General features: G+C 38.1%; 2 protein-coding genes across 7 annotated transcripts in view; one reads left to right on the top strand and one right to left on the bottom strand.

Annotated features, from left to right (window-relative positions):
• The window catches only part of RO60 (Ro60, Y RNA binding protein), a 28875-nt gene extending 22429 nt beyond the window's left edge, over nt 1-6446 (bottom strand). The window contains exon 1 of one of the 3 annotated variants that reach the window (XM_027610016.2): nt 6200-6446. Coding sequence is in view for 2 of the 3 variants with exons in the window: in XM_027610014.2 (XP_027465815.2) it covers nt 5692-5728 (37 nt within the window). In the remaining variant the exon portion in view is untranslated. Of the gene's footprint in view, nt 1-5691; nt 5829-6199 lie in introns of those variants that run through there. The other 2 variants (XM_027610014.2, XM_027610015.2) reach the window with 2 other exon arrangements.
• A 137-nt stretch (nt 6447-6583) lies between these two features.
• The window catches only part of UCHL5 (ubiquitin C-terminal hydrolase L5), a 41023-nt gene continuing 21748 nt past the window's right edge, over nt 6584-25858 (top strand). For 2 of the 4 annotated variants that reach the window (XM_027610019.2, XM_027610018.2), the window contains exons 1-3: nt 6584-6777; nt 14995-15058; nt 16452-16557. In XM_027610019.2, the coding sequence (XP_027465820.1) occupies nt 6702-6777; nt 14995-15058; nt 16452-16557 (246 nt within the window). In that variant the 5' untranslated portion in view covers nt 6584-6701. Of the gene's footprint in view, nt 6778-10442; nt 10484-10533; nt 11075-14994; nt 15059-16451; nt 16558-25282; nt 25437-25858 lie in introns of those variants that run through there. The other 2 variants (XM_027610020.1, XM_027610021.2) reach the window with 2 other exon arrangements.

Genomic DNA, 25858 nt, shown 5'->3' with positions numbered 1-25858 from the left:
GCTAGCTTCATCTCTAAGCTTTTACAAAAATATCCTTGGGTGGTACTTTAACCTGGCTATTCCTGCTTATTAGCTGTATTTGTTAGATGAATAATATTGAAATGATACTCAATATCAGATTATGCTAATAAAACAGCTTTCCTGAACCAAAATCCAAGAGGTGTGATTTAAAGGTCCCAATCCAAATCTCAAAATTCCCTCTCCTCCAAATTCTTTCCCTTGTTATTATTCTTTGTGAGTATGTCTAGCTAATATTAGTTCCTTTAAGAGCAGGGATCTGGTTTAGTTATGTATCCCTTCTCTGAACCTAGAGCACCACTAAGTAATACATACTTGAGGATAACTAAGCAGTATTAAAGTGATTTTCTGAACCATCTAAGAATCATGTATGACTGGTTTTTCTCTCCTGTAACATATTTATTTTGAAAATAAGACTCAACGTGTGCAATTAAAAATGTAATTCAAGCCTTTAAGATAAATTCTGTAATCAAGAAAAAATATACTATATACAGGTAGTGGATATACAATCAAGAAAAATTAAACGTGAAAAAGTTACAAAGAGGAAGTAATGAGTACGGAGTAAAAATGTCTTTTGAGCAGAACAGTATCTCTTTGTAAATTTTTCTAATATATTTAATATGAGGTATTCAACTTATCTTTTGTTGAGCAAGCAGAAAAATGAACTTTTAAATCTAGGGTAGATGCTTAAAAGCAATCCCTAAATGTAATCCTTGTAATCCCTATTACAAGAAATGTAGTTACTTACTCACTGCCTTATCAAAGGAATCTTACTCTTGTATATATTAAAAACAACCACGAAGACCTACCCTTTAAACATTTCTGCAGGAAAAAAGGCTCAGCTTTTCACATGCTTTGGTGACTATTCTTTCCAGGATGCAACATAAAACAGTGGAACAGATCACATGAATGGCCCTTCTCTACTCATTTGTATAAATTTGCCAGAATCAAATTTTTAAAAGTAAAATATGAAAAGCGGAATGGCAGCAGTTCTAAGCTACTCTCCTTGTCCCTAAGTGCTGATATATAAATTAACTTTAAAATTGGCTGGGTGATAAGACAGTGGTATAATAAAGAGTATCTAGTTTTTGTCCATGTTTCTTGGCAGGGCTTCAAAAATCCTTGGAATTTCCAGATTGATGAGTCTTTGTTATGCTAATGTGGCAATTCATTCTGGGCTTCAGGATGGGGGAGGGTCACCGGAAAGCCCAATCATTTGATTAAAGAGTTGGAATTCTGGGCCAGATCAAACACCCCAGGAGGGGTGTAGGGTCCAAGGCTGGGCTCAACCACATAGTCAACCAGTCACAATCAATCATGCCCCATGATAAAATCCCATGTACAAACTCTGAACATCGAAGTTCAGTGGAGCTTCCTAACTGGTTAAGAAATTGATGTGCTGGGAGTATGAACTACCAGGATTCAACACAGAGGGTATTCCCTCTCCTGCCTCTAGACTTTGGCCTATATGTGACTTCCACTTGGCTGTTCCTGAGTCATATCCTTTATATTAAAACTATAATCATAAGGATAGTGCTTTTAGTGAGTTATGTGAGTCATTCTAGTGAATTATCGACCCCAGGGGGGTTGTGGGAAGACTTACTGTATTTGGTTGCATAGACTAGGGACCCTACTCTAGCTGGTGTCTGAAATAAGGGCAGTCTTGTTGGGGATCTTGCCCTCTAACTTGTGGGATCTGAAGCTAACTCTGGAACTGAAATGAATTGCAGGACAGAGTCTGTGACAGAGAAGTGATCTCAAAACAGACACCAAAGGCAAAAGTAACAAAAGAAAAAAAAGATAAACTGGATTTCATCAAAATTTAAAACTTGTGTTTCAAAGAATACCACCAAGAATGTGAAGAGATCCCATGGAATGGGAGAAAATAGTTGCAAATCATACCATAAGGAACTTATATCTAGAATATATATTAAAAAAACCCTCCTAACTCAATAATAATAAAATAAACCAATTAAAAAACAGGCAAAGCATCTGAGTAGGCACTTCTTCAAAGATACACAAATGGCCAATAAATACATAAAAAGATGCCGAATATCAGTACTCACTGATGTGGAGAACAAAGGAGAAAGAAATACAGAAAAAATTAAATTTCCTTTGCAGCCCATTGACAAGTACTTGGGACAGGCAGAGAGAACTTGGTTATCAAGGAGCTTAGGTAGCTGTCTCAACGTTAATAAGGCAAAAGGCAACCTTAGCTTGACATTAGCCCAACCTCCAGGATCCTATCACAATCCTTTTGAAAATTTCCTTTATCTCTATCCCCTTCCTCCAGATATGTTAGCAGTCATCCTCCAAGCATCTGGCCTCCTGATATACATCTGAGTCTTATAACTAAGGTTTTATTAGACAGTAATAAATGACATTTTCCTAACAGCTAGCCCCTCAAGGTCCTGGAAACCTTGCTTTAAGTCTCCCTAACACCTTCCCAATTTGAAAGTATATAATCAGCCACTCCTCACAACCCCAATTCAGCTCTTTCTGCCCACGGGTCCTGTTCCTATGGTTAAATAAAACCACCCTTTCTGCACTAAAGACATTTCAAGAATTCTTTCTTGACTGTTTGCTCCTGAACCCCAACAGTTCATATCACTCATCAGGGAAATGCAAGTCAAAACTGAAATGAGATACCACTTCACACTCACTAGGATGGCTACAATGAAAATGACAGTAAGTGTGGGTAAGGATCTGGAGAAATTAGAACCCTCATACATTGCTAGTGGTAATGTAAAATGATGGATCACATGGTAACTCTATATTTAACCTTCTGAAGAACTGCCAGACTCTTCTCTGAAGTGGTAAGGGGTTTCTTTTTGGTGTGGTGAAGATGTTCTGAAACTAGATAGTGGTGATGGTTACACTGATAGGGAAACTGAAGGGAGTCCATGAAGAACTGCTTTTTTGCTCCCTTTCCTGCTTCTACTCTTGCTAGGACCTGCACCCCCACCTTACACATGTATGCCTTATACTTATGGTACAAATAATGTATGCCCTTCTTGTAAGGGTCCAGGAGTTAATGATTTCTTTGGAGTCTTCATTACAATAAATAGGAGTGACAGGGCAAGTTGTCATGTACATTTTGCAGACCACTGACTCTAGACACCCCGACGCCAAGCTTCCTGGTGTAAGTGACTTAAGGAGGACACAGAGGACTCGTCCTTGTTTTGCCCAGTTTCTGGACGTCTGAGAAGACATGCACACCAGATCACAATCCTCAATAAAAACCCCATCCCCCAAGCAAAACAGACTCACTCTCCTTTCCTTTTGGAGTCTCTCAGATACTGTGTCTCTATCTGTCCTCTCTCTGTATCTTCAAAAAAACTCTGCTCTCACTTCCTCTCAAATGGTGTTTGATTTCTATCCTTTGTAAAGCCAAGGACCCTCTTGGCTGGTCCTGCAGGACTCCTTCTGGTTCCATGGACTCAGTCTGCCTATAGCAACACAAGTCTGTGAATATACTAAAATTCACTGTATGGCATATTTTAAAAATAGTGAATTTCATGACACAGGAATTGTCTCAAAAATCTGTCATTAAAAAAATGAAAACTAAAAATTAACTATATTAAAATATAGCCAGGAAGTTATTTAAATCAATAGACATTCAAACAATATTTAACCCTGTATTTTTTATATTTGTCTTCAGAAAGCAATTTGAGATACACGCATACATATACAGGACCTTAATCTCCCTTTTCCCCAACTCCCATCATCTCCCTCCTCAAAGCTTAAGCTCCATTGTCAGTGATTTAGAAGGCATTCTGGACAGTGAGCGAGGTCAGAGCCTAGTCATCAATTAATCCACTCCTGAATAATCAAGTGTTGTAAATCCAGATTAACAACAACAACAAAAAAAGACAGTTAATTCTTTGGGTTGGCCTGTCCTATCCAGTGCTCTTACAGCACACTACTCCAAAGACTTTAATAGAGCTAAAGTTGTTTTAAACTTCAGTAAATTAAAATTTAGGGAAGAATTAAACAGATCACAGTATTTTTAAAGGTATGGCCACGATTTGGAATCGGTCGTGGCCATTTTATACATTGCCCACTTCTCTCTTAATATTGAATGCAAAAATCAGTGAACACTAGTAATTAATACACAATATGTAATAGCACTTCTTTCTGCTCTGTGTTCATGAGAACAACATTTATAGTTATCTTTTTTTAAAATTTGTTTTTAGACTTTATTTGTCAGAGAGAGAGAAGAGAGAGAGAGAGCAAGCACAAGCAGGGGGAGCTGCAGGCAGAGGGAGAGGGAGAAGCAGGCTTCCCGCCAAGCAGGCAGCCCGATGGCGGGACTTGATCCCAATACTTTGGGATCATGACCGGAGCCGAAGGCAGACGCTTAACTGAATGAGCCACCCAGGCGTCCCTATAGCTATCTTTTAACAATACTAATATTATTTCTTGGGTTACTGTTTTTCTTGAATGTACACATCTGAGTATCTTTCCAAAGTCTCTTGATCATTTGTTATTTGAAAATGCTTTCATCCCAAGAGGTCAAACAAGTTTTGCAGCTTAATCCTTTCTAAATGAAGTCAAAGCTGACATACATCTATGAGCATGCAAGACAATTTAAAAGAAACATTACTGCAAAAACAGGCCACAAATTCAAACTGTATCATTCCTGGTAGTGTACCTGAGTTGATCAAGTCAAATGTGATGCAATAAAAAGTGGTGAGGAACTGTGGCAAACATGACAGCATGCCATCCTGAAAGGCACACACTTTCAGCCAAGTGGCTGCCATGCGGTAGGGACCTTGTATTACCAAATCTTATTTTTCTCAAAGACCCAGAAATCTGGATTTTCATGTGAAGTTGGGATTAAATGTTAACATAACTGAAGAAATTTTAACCCTCCCTTCTGGTTACTTCTAGGTTGTGTAAAGGGCTAAATTTTCTGTTTGGTCTTTCTGCAACAGGCACCATGTTAAGTTGGATATCAAATAAATGTTAGTTATGAGTGCATATTCAGCACAGAAAATACTTTCAAGTTCACAGTAATATTATACGTTAAAATTTGCCACAGACAGCTTTGGGAGGAAATACAGCTAGACAAGAGTGCCTCACAAACTTTTCCATTTAGTATACTTAACGGAATAATGAACAAAAGTCCCCCCCACCAAAGTTTCAAATTAAAAAAAAAAAATCAAACACTTGATACAAACTTTCATTTCTACTCCATAATATAGCCATGCTCCCCCCCTTTTTTTTAAAGTAATCTCTACTACGCCCAATGGGGGGCTCGAACTCACAATTCGTAGATCAGGCGTTGCATGCTCTACCGACTGAGCCAGCCGGGCGCCCCATAGCCACGCTTGTTTTAGTATAAAACTGTTCTGTTGTTTCCCTCAGTAATATTTGTCATGTTTATTTTGTGGCTTCACATAGTCCGTAACACAATGCTCGCTAACTCTGAGGTCAGTTTTGTCTACTGAAGTATTTTTGTCTGGAATCCAAAGGCCCTTCTTGGAATTCAGAGCTTTAAGGAGTGATGCATAAATACACATACTCCTGAAGATTTTATCTTAACACTATTATTCTGCAAAAGCCTGCTGAATGAGGGCAATTTCACGATTTAGCGAAAACAGGCATTTTGGGGTTAACTCCTCATTTAATCTTAGAAACATTACAAATAATTTTAAGTTAATACACTACGTTTTTTCAACCTCCTTTTCTTTGAGGCATCTATCATCTCCACGAACTACAGCTCTTCCTCTCGTCATTCCCTCGAGGATAAATTCACCTTCTGTCTTCCCACAAAGATTCCTCTTCCCAAACTCCAAATCCGGGGCAACGCCTCTGGGCGCAAAAGCCGCGGGAGGAGGAGGAGGAGAGGAAGAGGAGGAGTAAAGCTAAAGCAGGCCCTCCGGACGCTGGCCTGTGGAAAGCTATGCAAGCACAAGACGGAGCGATCCGGGATTTGGGAAGGGCCCACCCTCGGGAGAGAACGAGCCGGGCCAAGCAAGGTTGTGCCCGCAGAGATGCTGCTTCCGCTATCCAGCAATGGCAGGACGCGAGAACGATGGTTTGGCTAAGTGTTTGTTCCGGCCTCAGCCGCTGGGATGCTGGATGAGGGACATGGAGGATCAGCCAAACCCTGCACGTCCCCGGGGCAACTCAGACCGCACAAAGGGCCCCAGCCGGCCTCCCGCAGTTTCCTCACCTATGCTTGGCGGCCGACACTCCGACCCCGCAGCGCCACCGGGAGAAGCCCTGCGCGGTGCGTGGAAACGATAAGAAGCTGCTGCAACCCCACGGCCGGTAACTGCTCCAACTCCACCGCCGCGGGGGACTCCGGGCTCGGCTCCCGGGAACGAGCCCCGCCCCTCTCCTTTTGCCCCACCCCCGGCTGGAGAGGATCCCGGATGTTACCTCCTACGGCGCTCTGAATCCCCGCCCTTTCTTCTTAGGCCCTAGCCCCTTCCGAATCCGCTACGGGTCCTGCATGGCCTAGGAAGAGTTTCTCTGTCTCCTGGGTGGCTAGAGCGTCCTCCCGCGCTCTGTCGCGCTGCAGGTGACGGCGCCCGGAGGCTGTCGGGAAGTAGGCGGGGTGACGTGGGATTGACGAGCTCAGCGGCGGGTTTGCCCAGATCAGTGGCTGGCTGCAGCTGGTGTGGGGGGCGGCCAGAGCTTGAGGTGGAGCGGGGCGGTGTGTGGCCGGGGCCATGACGGGCAATGCCGGGGAGTGGTGCCTCATGGAAAGCGACCCCGGGGTCTTCACCGAGCTCATTAAAGGATTCGGTGAGAGCCAAGGGACAGTCCTGGGCCGGGGGTCACGGGAGGAGGCCCAAGCTGGGCATGGAGTGGTTCTCTGCGGCCACCGCCGCCTCGTGTCTGAAGGGAGGCGACTCCAGAAACCTGGATCGCGGAGGTCTCTCGCCCCCTCCTCAGTCCTGGGCAGTCGCGTTTCCGCAGTAAATTTGAGAGCCACATCACGAGGGCAGGGATCGTATCTGTCTTGTGCGCTGTCGTATCCTCAGGACTCGGCACTCAATTACTTGTTAATTGACTGGAGCGCTCCCCGCCCCGCCCTTAACGCACATATCCTTCCCTTTCCACCGTCGCTCCTCTGGGGCGCGTTCCCCTTACCCAGCAGGTGTGTCTAGATGCACGTTCTCAGGCCATCAGTCCTGCAGGAAAAGCTAGGGTGTGCCTCCTCGACGGTGGGGTGTGTATGGCCCAAGCCGCGCAGGAACCCGAGATTCTGGTTACTCAAAGCAGAACACCTGGAGTGTGTGAATCGCTCTGCGGACGTTCACACACGCTGACTGCATGGGACTGACGAGCCACTTGGCTAGTTCTTCTCCCTGCTCATTTTTTGGCTTCCGGTAAAGTGTGGTTTCTTGATCTAGTGCTCTAAACTAGAGGCCACATGCTTTCCTCAGGTTTTTTTCTGGCCGTGTTCCTTGTCCTACATCCTAAATAGTCAGCGTATTTGACTTTATATCCTTTCTTGTCCTTGTACCTATCCTTTTCTTTGGGCAGTAACTTTATTGCTACATTTCTTCAAGTATTAATTCTAGCTATTATGTTAAAACTTGTCCTCGGGATAAAAACTAAACGTTGATACAGATACTGTCTATTGTACGTAGCTGAATATTTGGAATATAATTTATCAAGCGTATATTGTTTACCTACTATATCTCAGGCACGCTTGTTGGGCTTGGGAATTCTCAATGTGAATAAACCATGACTGCTCTTCTAAAGATATGACCCTCAAGTTAATATGGTGTATCAGTTGCTATGTTAGAGCATATGCAAAATGTTATGGGAACACACGTTATGGAAGAACACAGGCAAAGAAAAACAAAGTGTAGTAATGTTAAAGTATAGCCATAGGAAATAGCAAAGTGACGGAAAGCACATAATGTAACAGACAAGAGGACTATTTGAATCTGAAGCTGAAAAGTAAACTGAGGCCAGATTGTATGCTGAGTTGTATAGTTTGTCACTGGGACCAAGGATATTGAATGCTGAAATGACATATATAATTAAAAGGGTTTAACTATGTGTAGTGTGCAGGGTGGAGTAGTATGAAGGGAAAGAAGCTAGAAGTCTCTTAAAATGGTTGGAATTAGTTGATTAGCTTGACATAAAGTAATGGGTTAAAGAGGAGTTGAGGTTGTTGCAGTAATTTTGCTCTATTTAAATCAACAGGACTGCTGACTGGATGTAGGGGAAAGTGTGAAAATGACTCCATGGTTTCTAGCTTAAGTGGCTGGTGAAGCTTGATGAACAAGCTTGATGGACAAGAAAATGAATTCATTTTTGGATATTTAGTTTGAGATGTCTGCAGGTTTAGCCATAATATTTACTTTCAAAACCTTAACTATTATGACATACTAAAGTTAACTTTAAGAAATAGTATACTAGGCAAGTTTGTTTTTAAATTAATCCACTCCATTAACAGTTATTATTTCAGTTCCATATGTATAGAAAACTTAAAATTGAAAATGATTGAAAGTCGTGCATAAGAGAGTGATATGTAAATGTATCTTCTGCACTGGCACATATAAAAAGTGGAGCAATTGCTATTAATAGATTGGTTACATTAGCAGAAAAACTTTGCAAAAAGTTAAATGATGGAAATTGTATATCATCATCAGGTACTTCAAAGAGAAAATAAGTTTATTCCAAGCATTTCCATTTTTTTTCTTATCCAATTCATGGATTTAAAAAGCTTTTTGAAGTTCATTCTTTAAAAAGTGGACAATCTTACTGTGTTATGAATGCTATTGTCAATTTATTTTTAAAGTTTCTTCACTGGTGGGGAAAGTATTTGTGGTATCAGTGAATATATAAATACAAGTTTTAGTGGAATATAACGTCATGGTAAAACAAGACTTTTTTGTTTTTTAAAGACTTACTTATTTGAGAGAAAGAGTGCATGCATGTGTGCAAGTGTGGGGAGGGGCAGAGGGAGAGAGAATCCTCAAGCGGACTCCCACCTCGGGCCGACTCCTGGATGAGCACAGAACCCAGTGCAGATGCGGAGCTCAGTCTCACGACCCTGAGATCATGACCTGAGCTGAAACCAAGAGTGGGCCACTTAACCGGCTGAGCCACCCAGGCGCCTCAAAAAACAAAGTTCTTATTAAGAAACTGATGGAGCAGAACTTAAACTTTTAATTGGTGTGGTACATACATAATTCATAAATGCACCGAAACAAACTATTATGGTCTACTGATTAAAAACAGAAGCTGTAAACTTCTGTTTCCAGCCAAAATGGAATAACAGGGACTGCATTTACTTTTCCTACAACTTCAATGACCCCAACTTTTCATGTCAAGAAACTAGAAAAAGAAGAGCAAATGAAACCTGAAGTAAGCAGATGAAAGGAAATAATACAGATCAGAGTTGAAATTAGTAAAACAAAAAAGAAAAATAGTGGAGAAAATCAATGAAACAAAAAGCTGGTTTCTTAAAGATCAATAAAATGGATAAACCTCTAGTCAGCCTGATCAGAAAAAGGAGGAGAGGGGCGTTGGTAGAGCATGTGACTCTTGATCTCGGCGTTGTAAGTTTGAGCCCCATGTTGGGTGTAGAGATTGCTTAAAAATAAAATCTTAAAAAAAAAAAGAGACACCAATGACCAATATTAGAAGTAAGAGAGAGGATATCACTATAGATTTTATAGATTAAAAAGATAATAAGGGAGTATTCTAAACATTATGACCATAATTTGACAACTTGGGTGAAATGTATAAATTTCTTTAAAGACAAAAATTACCAAAACTCAAACAAGAATAGATAACCAGTATAGCCTTATATTTGTTAAATAAAATAAAATTATAATTTAAAATTTTCTCACAATGAAAACTAGCCAAAATTGCTTCACTGGTAAATTATTTCAAATATTTAAGGATTAAGTAATACCAATTCTACACAAACTTCCCCCCAAAAATGGAGAAGGAATTATTTCCCATCTCATTCTATGAGGGCCATCATTATCCTAACACCCAATCCAGACAAAGGCATTACAAGAAAAGTAAACTGCAGACCTAACTCCATCACCAACATATATATAAAAATTCTAAACAAAATTTCAGCAAATCAAATCTAATAGTATATTAAGTGGACAATATATCATGACTGAGTGGAATTTATCCTGGGAATTCAATGTTGGTTTAACATTTGAGATTCAATGTGATTTACCATATTAACAAACTAAGAAAAATATATGATTATCTCAATAGACACAAAAAGCATTTGATAAAATCCAACATCTGTTAAGAAATAGGTACTATTATATTTTATCCTGTTTGCCAGCTAACGAGTTAGCCTGCCACTGTTTTATAAAGAATTGTATTATTGATAGATTGATAAAGAGATAAAGAATTATATTACCTTTGGCACAGTAAGCAGCAGGGGATTCATGTTTGTTGTTGGTTCCTTTGTCCTACAGGTCCATGGGAGTGAAGGTGGATCCAGGTGGATGTTGCACACGTGGGTCTATGTCATAGCTAAGGAACCCTGAGCTTAGGGAACTCCCAATTTTATTAAAGAGGTTGCTAACAAACCTGATCTACCTTTAGCTTTAGGAAGATTCTATGGATAGCAAATAAGTCTTGTCTCTGCACCAGGAGGAGACGCTTTGTCTTTTAAGTTTGTTTATTAAAATAACGTCCTTGAAAAGGTAGTCCAGAACTCTCAGAAGACAAGCAGAAACAGGAGAAATTCATTGAAAATTGTTTTCCCACAAAATCCATTCTTGTTTTCTATACCAAACATGCCTTTCCCTCAGCTACTCTGATTTATTTGATCTGACCCACAGGGCTGGTACCAAATCTATTTAATTTACCTCTTGTAGTGTTTACATTAGAAAGCAGGTGGCTTTCTCCTTAAATTTTTGTATTGACTTTTCATCTTGGCTTAAGGCATGAACTCAGGTAGAGCAGGGTATTTTAGTGATTGCACGGACTCCTCCTGGGCTTGCAAGGAAGACTTGCAGAATTCCATCATCCACAACTCTGGCCCAGGAGTTGAGACAAATCTGAATGACTTTTGGGGCCAACATAGTGTTTCCTTGACAAGAAGGTTGGTTATCACTTCTCTTGAGGTATATGTTCCCTTGTTTTCAGGAGAGAGGCAAGTTAATGCCTGGCTTTCACACAAGAAGTAAAAGTATACTTAATGAGAGTGCACCTGGTACCCCTAGAAACAAGTATTTATAATCGTTGGAGCCCCCAAAATGGAACCCTCTCATTAGGGATACAAATTAACAGCTTTCCAACTTGAGGTTCCCAAATAGTTGAGTCTAGTCCTTGGTTTTGGAGTGCTTGCCTGGAGTGCCCACCACAATCCACTTTTTCCTGTTTGGTCACATCACTAACTAACATGAAATGACACGATTAAGGAAGATATCTGGGACTATTTTTTTTGTAGGAGGTACAGAAGCTGGGGCCATGCCTTTATTTCTGGTAGACTTGGTGAGGTTAGGGGATTGGAAGATAGCATTAAATTTAAATTTAAGGCACTGGCAACAGTTAGGGAGGGCCCCACCAGGGTATTTTTCTTGGGGAGAAATGCTCCAGGTATATTTTTAAGAGAATTAATTTTGAAATTAGTTTTTGAATAGAACTATTTTATGGAGCCATCATAAAATCACACATCATTGTATCATGATGCAAATGTGTTTGTCAATACGTAAATATTTTAAACATATTTTAATTTTAGTACTTTCTTTCATTTTGGAGTAGTGTTCCAGTTTGGATGACAGATTCTATGGTCATCCTATTTAAGACCCAGTTCAATTATCCAGGAAAGTTTCTCTGATCAGCAAATGTAAGAATGGTCTCTCCTACCTCTTAACTTCCAGAAGGCTCTCCACTGTACCTTTCATATGCAAATTATGTATGCTGCATTGTCTTTGAATTTTACATACTTGTTTCCTACTAGCTGTGAAGCCCTTTCCCTCCTTTGCTCCTTCCTTCCCTCCCTGCCTCCCTCCCTTCCTTCCTTCTTTCCTTCCCTCCCTGCCTCCCTCCCTTCCTTCCTTCCTTCCTCTAACCCCAGTGTGGGGCTGGAATTTAGGACCCTGAGATAAAGAGTAACAGGCTCTACTGACTGAACCAGCCAGGCGCCCCCTAGTTGTGATGTTCATTCGTTCATTCATTCATTCGTTCATTTTGGCGCCCCCTAGTCCTGATGTTCATTTATTTATTTATTTATTATTTATTATTCATTCATTCATTCATTCATTCATTCGCTTCCTTGCTCACTTGCCAGAGAGAGAGACAGCGAGAGAGAGAACACAAGCAGGGGGAGTGGGAGAGGGAGAAGCAGGCCTCCTACCCAGCAGAGAGCCCGACCTGGGGCTGGATCCCAGGACCGTGGGATCATGACCCGAGCTGAAGGCAGACGCCCAACGACTGAGCCACCCAGGTGCCCCTAGTTGTGATGTTCTTAAGTACTGTGACAATAGTTTATTTTCTGTCCTTGCCAGGGCCTAGTACTATGCTTGGCACATAGAAGGTGTTTGTAAAATACCAACATTTTGTTAACTTTTTAAAGCCTCTCCCCACCCTGCCCCCATCTTTTTACTTAATATATGTTAGGGAGTCTGCATTAGGGGATTCTTTATATTTAGTGTTTAATAATGTATACCTCACAAGAATTGTGTGGATTGGATGAAGCAGGGAGTAGGAATACCCTTGTTTTTTACACAAGGAAAGTGATGCTCAAAAACATTATGTTCTTGCTCAAGGTTAAGAATATAAGGCAGTGCTGGGATTGGAACCCAGGTCTCTTGAATCACTGCTTTTTTCTCTTTCCTATACCATGCATTATTTGAAATTGAGTGTACATAAGGGGATTATTAGATATTGAATGTATATAAGGAGATGGATACTAAGAGTTGAATACAATGTTTTCTTTACAGAAAGAGGTGTGTGTGTGTTTAGCATAAGGTTGTTTAAACAGGTGTGACCACTTGAAATTCAGCCTATGCAGATTTTGGGACACGTTTATTCAATGGGTTTTTGTTGTTGTTTTAGTATGATATGTGCAGTGTTTTAATGTTTGACCTCTTTATAATTGATTTCCAATAGCAGTAACCAGTGTTAACAGTTGCATTAGTGGACACCTGGGTGGCTCAGTTGATTAAGCGTCTGTCTTTGGCTCAGGTCATGATCCCAGGGTCCTAGGATCGAGTCCCGCATTGGGCTCCTTGCTCATCAGGGAGCCTGTTTCTTCCTCTGCCTGCCACTCCCCCTGCTTGTGCATGCTCGCTCTCTCTCTGACAAATTAAAAAAAAGAAAAAGAATCGTCTCCGGGATGCCTGGGTGGCTCATTGGGTTAATCGTCTGCCCTTGGCCCAGGTCATGATCCCAGAGTCCTGGGATCAAGTCCCATATTGGGCTCCTTGCTCAGCAAATACCCTGCTTCTCCCTCTTCCTGCTGCTCCCCCTGCTTGTGTGCACGCTCTCTCTTTTTGCCTAGCAAATAAATAAATAAAATCTTTAAAAAAAAACCCCAAAGAACAATTCCATTAGTGTCCTTTCGTGCCCTTTTCAACACTCATGTAAATATAGGTTCACACTTACAAGGCTTTTTCCTCCAGCTTCCTATATGTGAATGTCTAGCAACATGTTTTCTACTACAGACAACCTAGTAACTCTCCCTTGTACATATGTTTAATACGAGAGTAGGTACTTAATAGATATTTGCTGAATAGAGCAAATTGAGTCCTGGGATGGTATGAATGCCCAAAGTCATGGAGTTGGTTGACCCACCTGTTTTTTTCCTCCCCATGTCAAAGGCTTCTCTAGCTTTTACTTGAAAATATCTGGAATATTAAAAAGTGTCCAGACTTTGGGACCAGATGTGGGTTTTAATTTTTTAGCATATACTAACTGTAGTGAATTTAGGCAAGCCACTTAACATCCCTAAGCTATTTTTGTATAATACTTGCCTTGCAGTGATTAGGGAAATGCATTTAAAGCAGTTTACAGATAAAAGGCATGGTAAATATGGCTGGTTTTTGTATTGTGATAATATATTAATTAACTGTTAGTAAGCCCTTATAGGGTGCCAGGCACTGTATTAAATGTATCTCATGCATACTAAATTATCTCATTGATTCCTCATAACAACTCCCTAAGTATGAGGAACAGAGAGGTTAAATGGTCATATAGCTAGTAAATGGAGGAGCCGGGATCCAAACCCTGGCATTTTTGAAGCCAACATCTTAACCAGTACACTCTTACTATGATACATCTACTAGGACAGGGTTTCTCAACCTTGGCAGTGTTGACAATTTGGGCCAGATAATTCTTTGCTGTTGGTGGCTGTCCTGTGCGGTGTAGGATGTTTAGCATCTCTGGCCTCTATCCATTAGATGCCAAGGCCTTCCCACTGGTGACAGTAGTGACAGTAAAAATGTCTCCAGACATTGTAAAGTATTTCCCAGGCAGCGAGGTGGGGGCAAAAAACATCACCTGATTGAGAAACACTGTCCTAAGGAAGGGTATGTTTGGGGGACTCTGAGGTAGTTGAAAATAAAATTATATTAAAGACAGTATAGAATTGGAATTTAGGAAAAGGGTCAGAACTAAACATGTGATATGAAAGTTACTGTTAAATGGTATTTATTACCACTTAAAAAAATTGTCTAGTTAAGAAGAGGGTCAAGAGCAGAGCTAGGCAAACGGCAGTTGAGTGAAAAGAGCAGATGCAGAAGAGACAGATCGAGACTGAGAAGTCTGGGGTGGTGTTTCAGTGAAAACAAACTCTTGAAAATTCTTTAAATTATGAAAGGAATATACTCCCATTATAAATAATTAAGAAGTAGTAAAGGAAGTAAAAAGATATGGCTGTGAGCTTTATCAGTTTTACCATTTTAATTTGTCTTGTCTCATTGTCCCTAAATGTGCATTTCTTTCACTTAGTATTTTATTTAATGGTGAAGGAAAAAAATGAGTTATTTTGTTTTCTAAAGAAATAATTTCTTATTTCAGGTTGCCGAGGAGCCCAAGTAGAAGAAATATGGAGTTTAGAGCCTGAGAATTTTGAAAAATTAAAGTAAGTATGATCTTAGTTGTGTTAAAAATAATATGTCTGTACTTTAAGCAGACTGTTGTCTGTTTATTTTACTTGGATTGCTACGGGCTGATTACATCATCTCCTTTAAGTCTTTCTTTGATCTTGTGAGATAGGTATTATTACTCTATTTTATAACCCAGACCTGAGACTCAGATATAATTAACTTTTAAAGGATTAAAAACTAAGTCTCTGTAACTCCATATCAGAATTGGTTGATTGTTTTTTTTACAATATTCGCTTATAGATCAATAGGGTTAGATCGTAGAACACATTTTAACATTAAAAACGTGACTACAAAAACATATTTAGTAGATAACATATATGAATAGTAATTCAGAACTTGTCTATATATTATCACATCGCTTCTTGGGGAGGTTACAGTTCAAATTCCAAATTTAGATGCCAGGGAGTATCTTCCTTTTCCCCCATCCTTCTAGCTAGAGACTCTCTGAGACTCCCCTTACCTTCAACCTCCATGCCCCCAAGCATTGACCCTGTATTGTAAATAGAGGGCTAGAGGAATTTTCACTGGAGGGAGAATTCTTGGATTCTTGGAATGTGACAGAGAGTAGGCTTCTAAAGGGGAAATGGGGATTGCAGGGATATAGCTACTGTTTTTAATAGTAAAGAGATCGTTTGCTTCCCCCTACTTTCCCCTTCCCCACAGAAAGAGCAATGACTTGAAATGAAATGAGGGATTAATTCTGGCTGAGTAATCAGGAAAGGTTAATTAAAAATGCATCATTTGAACTGTCTTCAAAGGATAGGAATGGGTCTTGTTGCATGGAAGACAGTTATAAGAGACTGAAGAGAATCCTAAAGTGTGATTTAATGTTTCATGGGCAACAGGAGTTCCTTTAGGAAAGTGGATGACTTAATTATGTATAAGATGGTAGCATCCATTCATACTGCAGTTTGACAATTTTTCATGAATCCAACAATTGTATAAAGATGACTTAATATATTTTGTAATATATATGCTATAAACCATTTATCTATAAAAATCCCACATGGACTTTATTCATATAGATTAGAATTCAGTCTAGGGTTAACAGCTTCTTTTAGTTTTGCTACGTTCTTATTTTTAGTTTTTAAGTGAAGTGATACAAGGCGGAAGTGAATAATCCAGATTTGACAATAAACCTTCCATTATAATTATTTGGTTTGTAGGTTTGTGTAATTTTAAGGTTTATTAGCCATGTCATAGGCAACATTCTAGTGACTGTGAATAGCAATAGAAATCTTAAATAGTTTTCTCAAACTTAATTTTGTTGCAATGTATTTGTTAAGTAGCTGCTAAAATGTAATGTATTGACAGCATGTTCACAAAGAAGCAGGATTTGGTGTCACTAATTTGTATTTTATTTTGTAGGCCAGTTCATGGGTTAATTTTTCTTTTCAAGTGGCAGCCAGGAGAAGAACCAGCCGGCTCTGTAGTTCAGGACTCCAGACTTGACACAATATTTTTTGCCAAGCAGGTATGGTCCTTGGATACTCTGAAGTCTTGAGAGCAATCCTTTCTATAAACAGAACTCTATTTCACTTTTGTGTTTTTGGTGTAGCAGTCCACAAGCTTTTTTGTCTTAGGACCCCTTTACATTCTCAAAAATTACTGAGATCTCCAAAGAGTTTCTCTGTTTATATGGATTATATTTATCAATATTTATTATATTAGACATTAAGACTGAGACATTTTGAGAATATTAATTGATTTTAAAAAACAGTAAATGCATTACATGTTAACATAAATAACACATTTTTTAGTGAAATACAATCACACTTACCAAAATAAAAAAATAGCAAGAAACTTTACATTTACGTTTTACATTGTTTTACATTTTTGCAGATCTAATATCTGGCTTTAATAGCAGAGAGCTGGATTCTCCTATCTGCTTCTTTATTCAGTCTGTTGCAGTATTTTTGTTTTGTTTTGTTTTTGGTTGAAGTATATGAAGAAAATTCAGTTTCACACATATGTGTAGTTGGAAAGGGAGGAGTATTTTAATATCTTTTTATATCAGAGAATTATGGATATTCTTTGATATCAAAACTCCAAAAATGTTGCTTTCATAAAGGTTAGTTGCAGTGTGAAATCTGAAACCACATCAATGAACTTTATTCTTTATTATATTAAAATTCTTTGGTTTATCTTTTTCTGCAAATGGATCTTTTACTCATGTAGAATTTGATAATATGGTGCATTGGTCATTTTGAAAGTTCACTGACTTATACAGATCTTCTAAATGTTGACACATTTGATTACATACATTATCAACAAGTCACATGTGTATCATCAGAAAAGTTGTTAAGTATCATGAAACTTTTAAACTCACAGTGGGTTAAGTATCATGACACTTTTAAACTAACAGTGGAGGATCTTAGTCTTACCAAATTCTGATTTTCACTTGAAAGTTCAAATTTTATCAAAAAAACCCAAATACTGTCAGGTATATTCTTTGAAGTAACAGTTTTATTTCACTCAATTCAAAGAAAAATATCTGCCACATACCCTGTTTGGACAACTGTATTTGTCTGCCATTTGTGTTTTCAAGTGAAAAAGATGTTCCAAGGTAAAAGCAGCCAACCTAGCTCACAACTCAATCATCCTACTGCCTTCCCTTGAAATGACTAGCATATTTTGTTCTGCAAAGTGCTTTATTTGTGCTACCTATTTCATTTGATAGAATATTAAAGACTTATACTTCAGATTTTAATAAAAATAACTTTTACTGCTTCATTAAAGACAGTCTTCAGTAAACCTGGCTTTTTTTTTTTTTTAAACTATCTGTGTCAATCAAACAGTTTAATGCCACTGCCCAGATTGGTGCTAAAATACCAGCAGTATTATGTAGCATTGCTATTATACTATCAGTGCAAATATGAAAGCAGGGAAGAAGGCAAAACTGTCTTTAAATTATTAAGGAAACAATTTTTGAGCTCATGAACCCCTTGAGAAGTGTCTTAGGAATTCCGAGGGGTCCATGGACCACACTTGAGAATTGCTGTTCTAGTATATACAGTGAAGTGTTGAATATTATTAGATGCCTCCATACATTTGGTCCATTTTTGGAAAAGCTGAAAACGAAAATGATAAAAGGGGTTTGATTAATGTTTAAAATCTAAGCTAAATATGATGACATTTGTTTGAAAATTGCACTTATTTCTGAGACTCAAAAAATTTCTTAGGATAATCTATTTAACCTTTAGAAAGGTTGAAAATAGGGGCACCTGGGTGGCTCAGTCGTTAAGCATCTGCCCTGGGATCAAGCCCTGCATCGGGCTCCCTGCTCCGCGGGAGGCCTGATTTTCCCTCTCTCACTCCCCCTGCTTGTGTTCCCTCTCTCCCTGTGTCTCTCTGCCAAATAAATAAATAAAATCTTAAAGGTTGAAAATAAAACTGCTAATTCTCGTTACTGCCCTTTTGGATCAAGCCTTTGCTATTCAACTTAGTAACTTGTTTTCCCTTTTTCTCTTACTACTTCTTTCCATTTTCCCCCAACTTTTTAAAATTGAGTGTTTTTTTAGAGAAATTAGTACTTTCTTCTTTTTACTTTAAAGGTTTAGAGAACATTATTGTGTATTTTTTTCTGATAGCAGAACGTAAAGTACAGAAATAGATAGTGATAAAAGTATCTTTGTAATCCCACACCCATCTCTACTAACCACTTTTAATGGTTTGACTCATTCATTTAATTAACAAGTAGTTATTGAGCATCCACTTTGTGCTAGGCATTGTTTTAGGTACTAGGGGTATAATGGTGAATAAGACAGGCATGTGTCTTCTTAGTTTCAACAATAATGAAAACAATACCAACAGTAACTAACCTTTACCATTCTTATTGTGTATCTGATATTGTGCTTTAGAAATATTTATTTAATCCTTGCAACAACTCTGTAAGGTTATTATCCTAACGTCACAGATGAAGAAATTGAGACCTGGAAAAATTAACTTATTTTTCAGAGGTCACACAGAATTTAAACCCAGGTCTAAAACACAGGTTTGTGATTCCACATGTTATACTATCTCCCACATTGTCTTTTTATATGCTAACACATTCTCATAATTTTCTTACTAAAACTGGATTGTTATACAAAATATTTTGTATCTTTTTTCACTTAATGTTAAAAGTCTGACTCTGTTCCATTTCCATACACATAATAGTATTAGCTAACATTTTCTGAAGGCTTATTAGATACTTCCATATGTATTATTTTTTATGTATTAATTTATGTATAGTAGCTGATACAACAATGCTTTGTGGTTTTATAGATTCCTTATTATTTCACAGATGTGGAAACAATCCCAGAGAGCTTATGAAACTTGCCCAGGTTATGCAGCTAGTCATTGACAGTGCTGGAGTATAGGCTCAGGCACTGTAGCTCTGAAGTTTATGCTCTTGACCACATGACAACGTTGCCTCTTTTAAAAGTATTCTTGGTGTAAATGTCCTATAATTTATTTAACTAATCTCTTCATGATCAACATTTTGAGTTTCTAGTTACTTTTCTAACACAAATAATTTATACATTTATATATAACTATATAATTTATATATTACTTGTACTGATGTATTATTGTACAACAATAATTATAATTTCAAAACCACAGTTTGTGATTTTCAAGATCTCAATAGTAGAGAAAAAGTAGGAGACAGGTAATTTTAAAAGCCCTTCAGGTGTTTTTTCTCCTTTTAAAGAAAGGTTTTATATTTTAAGTTCTATGAATATATATATTCATTTTACAAAATTTAAGCATTGTAACTATATGATATAGGAAATTAAAGTCCCTTATAATCCCTGCTTCAGAGATAACCACTGAAAATGATTTATATTCTTCCGGATTTTTTCTGTGTATATGTGTGCATTTAATTTCTTCCACACTAAATTGTGAACCTGGGAGTCTGGGCTTTTGTTTCTATGTACAGTCCTTGGCGCATAGTAGATATCCAGTAAATGTAGACTGAGCTCTTCATCTCTAAGAATATTACAATTAACACTAGTATTCACTAACACTACGGCGTTAATGATTTATAGAGGTCTAAGTATTTTTAAGGTAAAAGAAAGTACTCTAAAGAAAAATGGTACTAGGGTTTGAATTTGTGATATTTTTCTAGGTCTGTATTTTTTTAGGTCTGTCTTTCTGTCTTAACTATAATTTAATGTTTTATTTGTATTATTCCTGCCATGTTTATTAATGTCTAGGATTAGTGATTTTCCAATAATACTGGGTGTTTTTTGTACTGTATTATCTCAATAGTTCTTAGTGAACGGACAGATCAGTAATTTCCCAATAGTATCTTTTAGTCTTTTTAGTGTATGCCTCCTATGAGCCTATGCCAGAAACTTTGCATTGCATAAATATAAAATCCTTAATTCTAGGCTTCAAGAACTAATAATTTTATCCAGGAGTCTCCTATTTTCAGAAATTGTAATTAAAATTATATTTATTTATGATAGAGTTCATAAATATTAACTAAGTATATAGTTTTGGTCTTTATGGATGGAATCGCACCAATTTAGAGAGGTAATAGTAAAACTGACTGTCTTAAGCTGGTCATACACTCTAATTGTAGGAATGCATGTACACGGATCACTGATTAATAAAGTATTGAGAAAAGAATCTCGTAATTATAATTTGTGGGTAGGAAATGACATTTTGGTAATACTTCTCTGCAAAACATCATTGTCTTGTTATCATTTTTCACTGATTTACTTGCTAAGATTGTACTTGCTAAGTTTGTACTGGGTTTGTCTATCTATTCAGCCTTCCAGGAAAGGATGATTGCCTACAATGTGCCAGATACTCTGCTAGGTGCTTGAAGAATGAAAAACAGTCATAATCCCTTCCCACAAGGTGCTTAGAGTTTAGTTGAAGAGATTGGTTTTAATCAATGAAATACAAAATTATGGTGGTGATAAGTACTAAGTAGAGTGAAATGACAACCATATCATACTGTGAAGTTTGAAAACAATCTGAGACCACCCTCACTTCGAACACCAACTACAGAATTCAGGTTCCCCAAGCCACCCTCACTTCTGACAATTACAAATTTGGGGGGTCCCCAAAACCACCCTCAGTTTCTGTAATTTGCCAGAAAAACTTCATAGACCTTATTGAAAGCTGTTATAGTTACAGTTATGATTTAATACAGTGAAAGATACAGATTAAATTCAGCCAAGGGAAGAGATGGATGGGGCAGAGTCTGGGAAATTTCCTTGCTGAGAGCTTCCAGTTGTCTTCTAACAATAGAGTCACAGATGGCACTAACTTTTCTGGTAACCATATGTGACAGTATATACAGAGCATTGTCATCCAGGGAATCTCAACCAATTCTTGGTATCCAGAGGTTTTTTTTTTGGCCTCAGTCTCATAGACCTGGCTGACCACCCAATGTGGCTGACTTCAGTCTCCAGTCACCTTGGAGGTTGAGCTGATACTGTTGACCCAAAATTCTACCCGAAATCACAGTGTTAGACTACCTTTGTGGACCATATGCCCAGGTAAACAAAGATGCTCTTATGAGGCCTGGCTTTTCAAGAGCTTAGGGTTTAGCTCCCAGGAGCCAAGGGCAAAGGTAAGGCCTCTTTTTGGGCAAGATTAAGTTTTTTATTATATATATATAAAATGGGACTTGACCCCTTTAGGGAGATCTGAGAAAACTCTGAGAAAGTGACGGTTCAGCTGAAGTCTAAAGGTTAAGTAGGTGTTAAATGGGGGAAAGAGGTTGAAGATCATCCCAGATTAGTAACAGCTTTATAGCAAAAGGGAGTAAGACGTAAAATGCACTAAAAGAAGGCCAGTGTAACTGACATATACAGAGCAGGGGGCAGGTGGCATGAGATGTGAGGCTGAACAGGCAGCATGTTAATCAGAATTAGGTAAGTTAGGTGTAGAGACACAATGGTTTATAAGAAATAGAAGTTTTTCTCTTTCACTTCCGAGAACTGTCGGGATTACAGGCTCTTTTGTTTTGTTCCTTTGTGTGTGGATTCTATTCTAAAGATTACTTCGCGGCCCAAGATGGTTGTTGGAGTTTTAGCCATTCTATCTTAATTCCACATTCCAGAAAGCAGAAAGAGGATGACAGCACACTTCTCTCCTTTTATGGACATTTTCTAGAATTTGCCAATGTCACATACTTAATTCTCTCTGGCCAGAACTCAGTCACATTGCTGTACTTAGCAGCAAAGGAGAGTGGGAAAGTTGTCTTCATTCCAGGTGGTCATGAACCCAGATAAAATTTGGGTACTTAATTTATATGGAAGAAGGAGAAGATGGTTATTAGAGAATATCAGCCTTCTGCCAAATATGCTGACAGAGGTCATATCATGCATTGTATTTTAGGCCATGATTGAGGCTTTTTGTCTGTATCCTAAGAGTAATAGAAGGTTATTGAAGTGCTTAAAGAAGTATGACACGATCAGATTTTTATTTAGAAGAGATTCCCTTTGGCTATAGTGTGAAGAATGCATTTGAGGAGGAGACAGTGGTGTAGAATATGACTAGTTATCAGGAGGCTTTTGCAGAAGTACATGCAAAAGTAGATGAAAGACTGGTGGTAGAGATGAATATGAACAGATTTGAATAATACTTAGTAGATAAAGTAGTTAGCACCCTTAATGTGTAATGGATTGGATGTGGGGATGAAGGAGGAAGACATAGCAATCAATGATGATGCCTGTTTTTTTTCTTTTTTAAAAAAATCCATCTTCAGGTACATGGAATGGGATTATGATAATCCTTGATTGATGACACACACTCATGACTCCTATTTATTTGTTTGTTTCATAATTTTAAGTACTATGTTAAGCACCTAAGAACTCACCAACCAAGTAAACTTCATCTATTATTTCCTTCTCTCTCACCCACTGTTCAACATAACTCTCATTCTCCCTCCCTCCATTCCTTGTAATCTTTCCTGTTGAATTTGGTATATCATTTCCTTGCTTTTTTTAAAGAATTTATTTATTTGAGAGAGAGAGAGTTTGAGCAGGAGAGAGAGGGAGAGAGAATCTGAAGTAGACTCAGCACTGAGCACAGAGCCAGACTTGGGGCTCGTTGCGAGATCATGACCTGAGCCAAAACCAAGAGTCAGCCAGGCAACCCCCTTGCTTTCTCTTTTTATGTATTTTTTGTAATCCTAAAAAGGGTGTATGTATATAAAATTTTGGCTAGATAAAAAGTATTATGCTTATCAATTGAGAAAAGAGGCAGTGCTGAAATAAAATAAAAGCATTTATTTGGGGTCTCAAAATTGCAGTTGGGGAGCAGAGATTTGGGTAGCAATCCAAATTGTGTTCCCTAGGGAATGAAAATCAAGGGGTTTATTATTTATTTATTTATTTATTTATTTATAAATATTTTATTTATTTATTTGGCACCGAAAGACAGAGCAAGAGAGGGAATACAAGCAGGGGGAGTGGGAGAGGGAGAAGCAGGCTTCCCTCGGAGCAAGGAGCCCAACACGGGGCTCGATTCCAGGACCCTTGGATCATGACCTGAGCCGAAGGCAGATGCTTAACGACCGAGCCACCCAGGTGCCCCGAAAATCAAGGGTTTTAAAAGACAAAAGGAATGTTTGTATGTGTTGTTTACAAAGAATTTTTATTGGTGTTGGCTCACAGAAAACTAATCTTGACTGAATATAATTGGTTGCTAAGGCTTTCACTAAACAAAGTCTTACTGTAGCAAGTTGCAGGTGTATGGGCAGAGGCCTTGGAATTTATTCCCTTTTGCCCATTCAAAGTTCGTGGTTTTATTCTGTGAGGATGTGCATAAAGCCCATTTCCTTATTGGCCTCCTGGCTCCATTTTATTTTATTTTATTTGTTTAATAAAACAAGGAGCCTGAGGCGGGACTCAGTCTCAGGATCCTGGGATCATGACCTGATCTGAAGGCAGATGCTTAACCAACTGAGCCACCCAGGCATCCCTCATGGCTCCACTTTAAAACCCCTTGACATAAGTGATTCATTTCATTTCATCTCTCACATCCTCTGTGTGATTTTGGGGGACTGACTTTTTTTTTGTTTTTTTAAGATTTTGTTTATTTATTTGACAGCGGGAGAGGGAATACAAATAAGGGGAGTGGGAGAGGGAGAAGCAGGCCTCCAGCCAGGCAGGAAGCCCCGATGTAGGGCTCGATCCCAGGACTCCTGGGGGGACTTACTTTTTGACTTAATATTATATCTTTAAGATTCTTCTATAACTTGTTCATCATAGTATTTCCTTTATTTTGCATGCTGTATAATATCAACTGCATGAACAGGCTGGGTTTATTTACTTACTCTTCCTAGGTTGGCATTTGGGTTTTACATGAGTTACTCTGAATTGTGTGGCCATAAACATTTTTCTACATACATGTCTGCTGTTGTATATGTGCAGATTTCTTCTGGTGTATACCTAGAAGTAGAATTGACTACTTCATGTGATACATAAATGTATCAAAATGTTTTCTGAAGTAGATGCTCCAATTACACTCCCATTAGCAATATCTGAGTAACTGTGTAGCCACATGCTCTGATGTGGTATTGTCAGGCCTTTTTAATTTTTGCCAGCCTGCTTGTCCTAAAATGGTACTTCATTGTGGTCTTGGTTTATGTCTGCTTGGACACTAATCATTTTGAAAGTAGCCATATGTGTTTCTTCTCTGAAATTTCTATTTATTTTTCTTTTTCTTTGGGGTGAATCGTGCTTTTCTTTTTGATTTGTATGAGTTGTTTATGTATTCTTGATATTGCTTCTTCAAGTTGGCACCTTAATGTTTTACCTGGGTGTCTTTTGATGAATAGAATTTTATATTTTAGAGCCAGTGCTTTTTGTATCTTGTTTAAGAAATTGTTATCTGTGTGAAATTGTAAATGATATTTACCTATGTATTTAAATTTTAATTTTTGACATCTATGTCCATAATTCATTGGGAGTTGGGTTTTGGTGAGTGAAGTAGGAGTTCAGTTTTATCTTTTTCCATATGGATCATCATTTTTTTCTAGCCTCATTTATTAAACATCTGTTGTTTTCCCTACTTATCTAACATTACACCTCTGTTGTAAATCAGAGTTGTGTGTGTGTGTGTTTTCTGGGCTGTCCTCTGTCCCATTCATCAGTTTGTCTCTGTGCCAGTATCACTGTCCTAATTCCTTTCACTTCTTCTTAAGGTCCGATATCTAATAGGTCATGTCTCCCCTCCCTGCTCTTTTTCAGAAATATCCTTCTGTTCTTGGCCCCATGCTCTTCATGTAAATTTCAGAGTCATCAAGTTGTATGAAAAATTCTGTTGGAATTTTGACTGGAATAGCATTGACTATATATATCAATTTGGGGAGAATTTATATCTTCAAATTAAGTCATGAACATAGTATGTATCTCTTTAGAACTTTATTATCTTTAACATGTATAATTTTCTCTGTAGAGGTCATTTCCTCTTTTGTTAGATTTATCCTAACTCCTTGATATTTCTGTTGTAATTATAAATCCTATCTTCTCTTCAATTAATTTTCTAGGTGTTCGATGCTGGTAAAAAAATGCAATTCACTTTTATGTTTTAATATTTAGCTATATCGCTAAACTCTTCTATTATCTCTAATATTTATTTGTTTTTTTTTTGAGAGGGTTCTATCTAAATTACTATATCAAATGATAACAGTCTTATTTCCTCCTTTCAAATCCTTATGCTTCTAATTTATTTTTCTTATTGCCTAAGAGCTTCAGTGAAATCACGATTTTTTTTTTTAAGATTTTATTTATTTATTTGACAGAGAAAGACACAGAGAGAGAGGG

The sequence above is a fragment of the Zalophus californianus genome, chromosome 10 (genome assembly GCF_009762305.2).
Source record: "Zalophus californianus isolate mZalCal1 chromosome 10, mZalCal1.pri.v2, whole genome shotgun sequence".
Classification (NCBI taxonomy): Eukaryota; Metazoa; Chordata; class Mammalia; order Carnivora; family Otariidae; genus Zalophus; species Zalophus californianus.
This window is presented reverse-complemented; position numbering and strand designations above follow the sequence as displayed.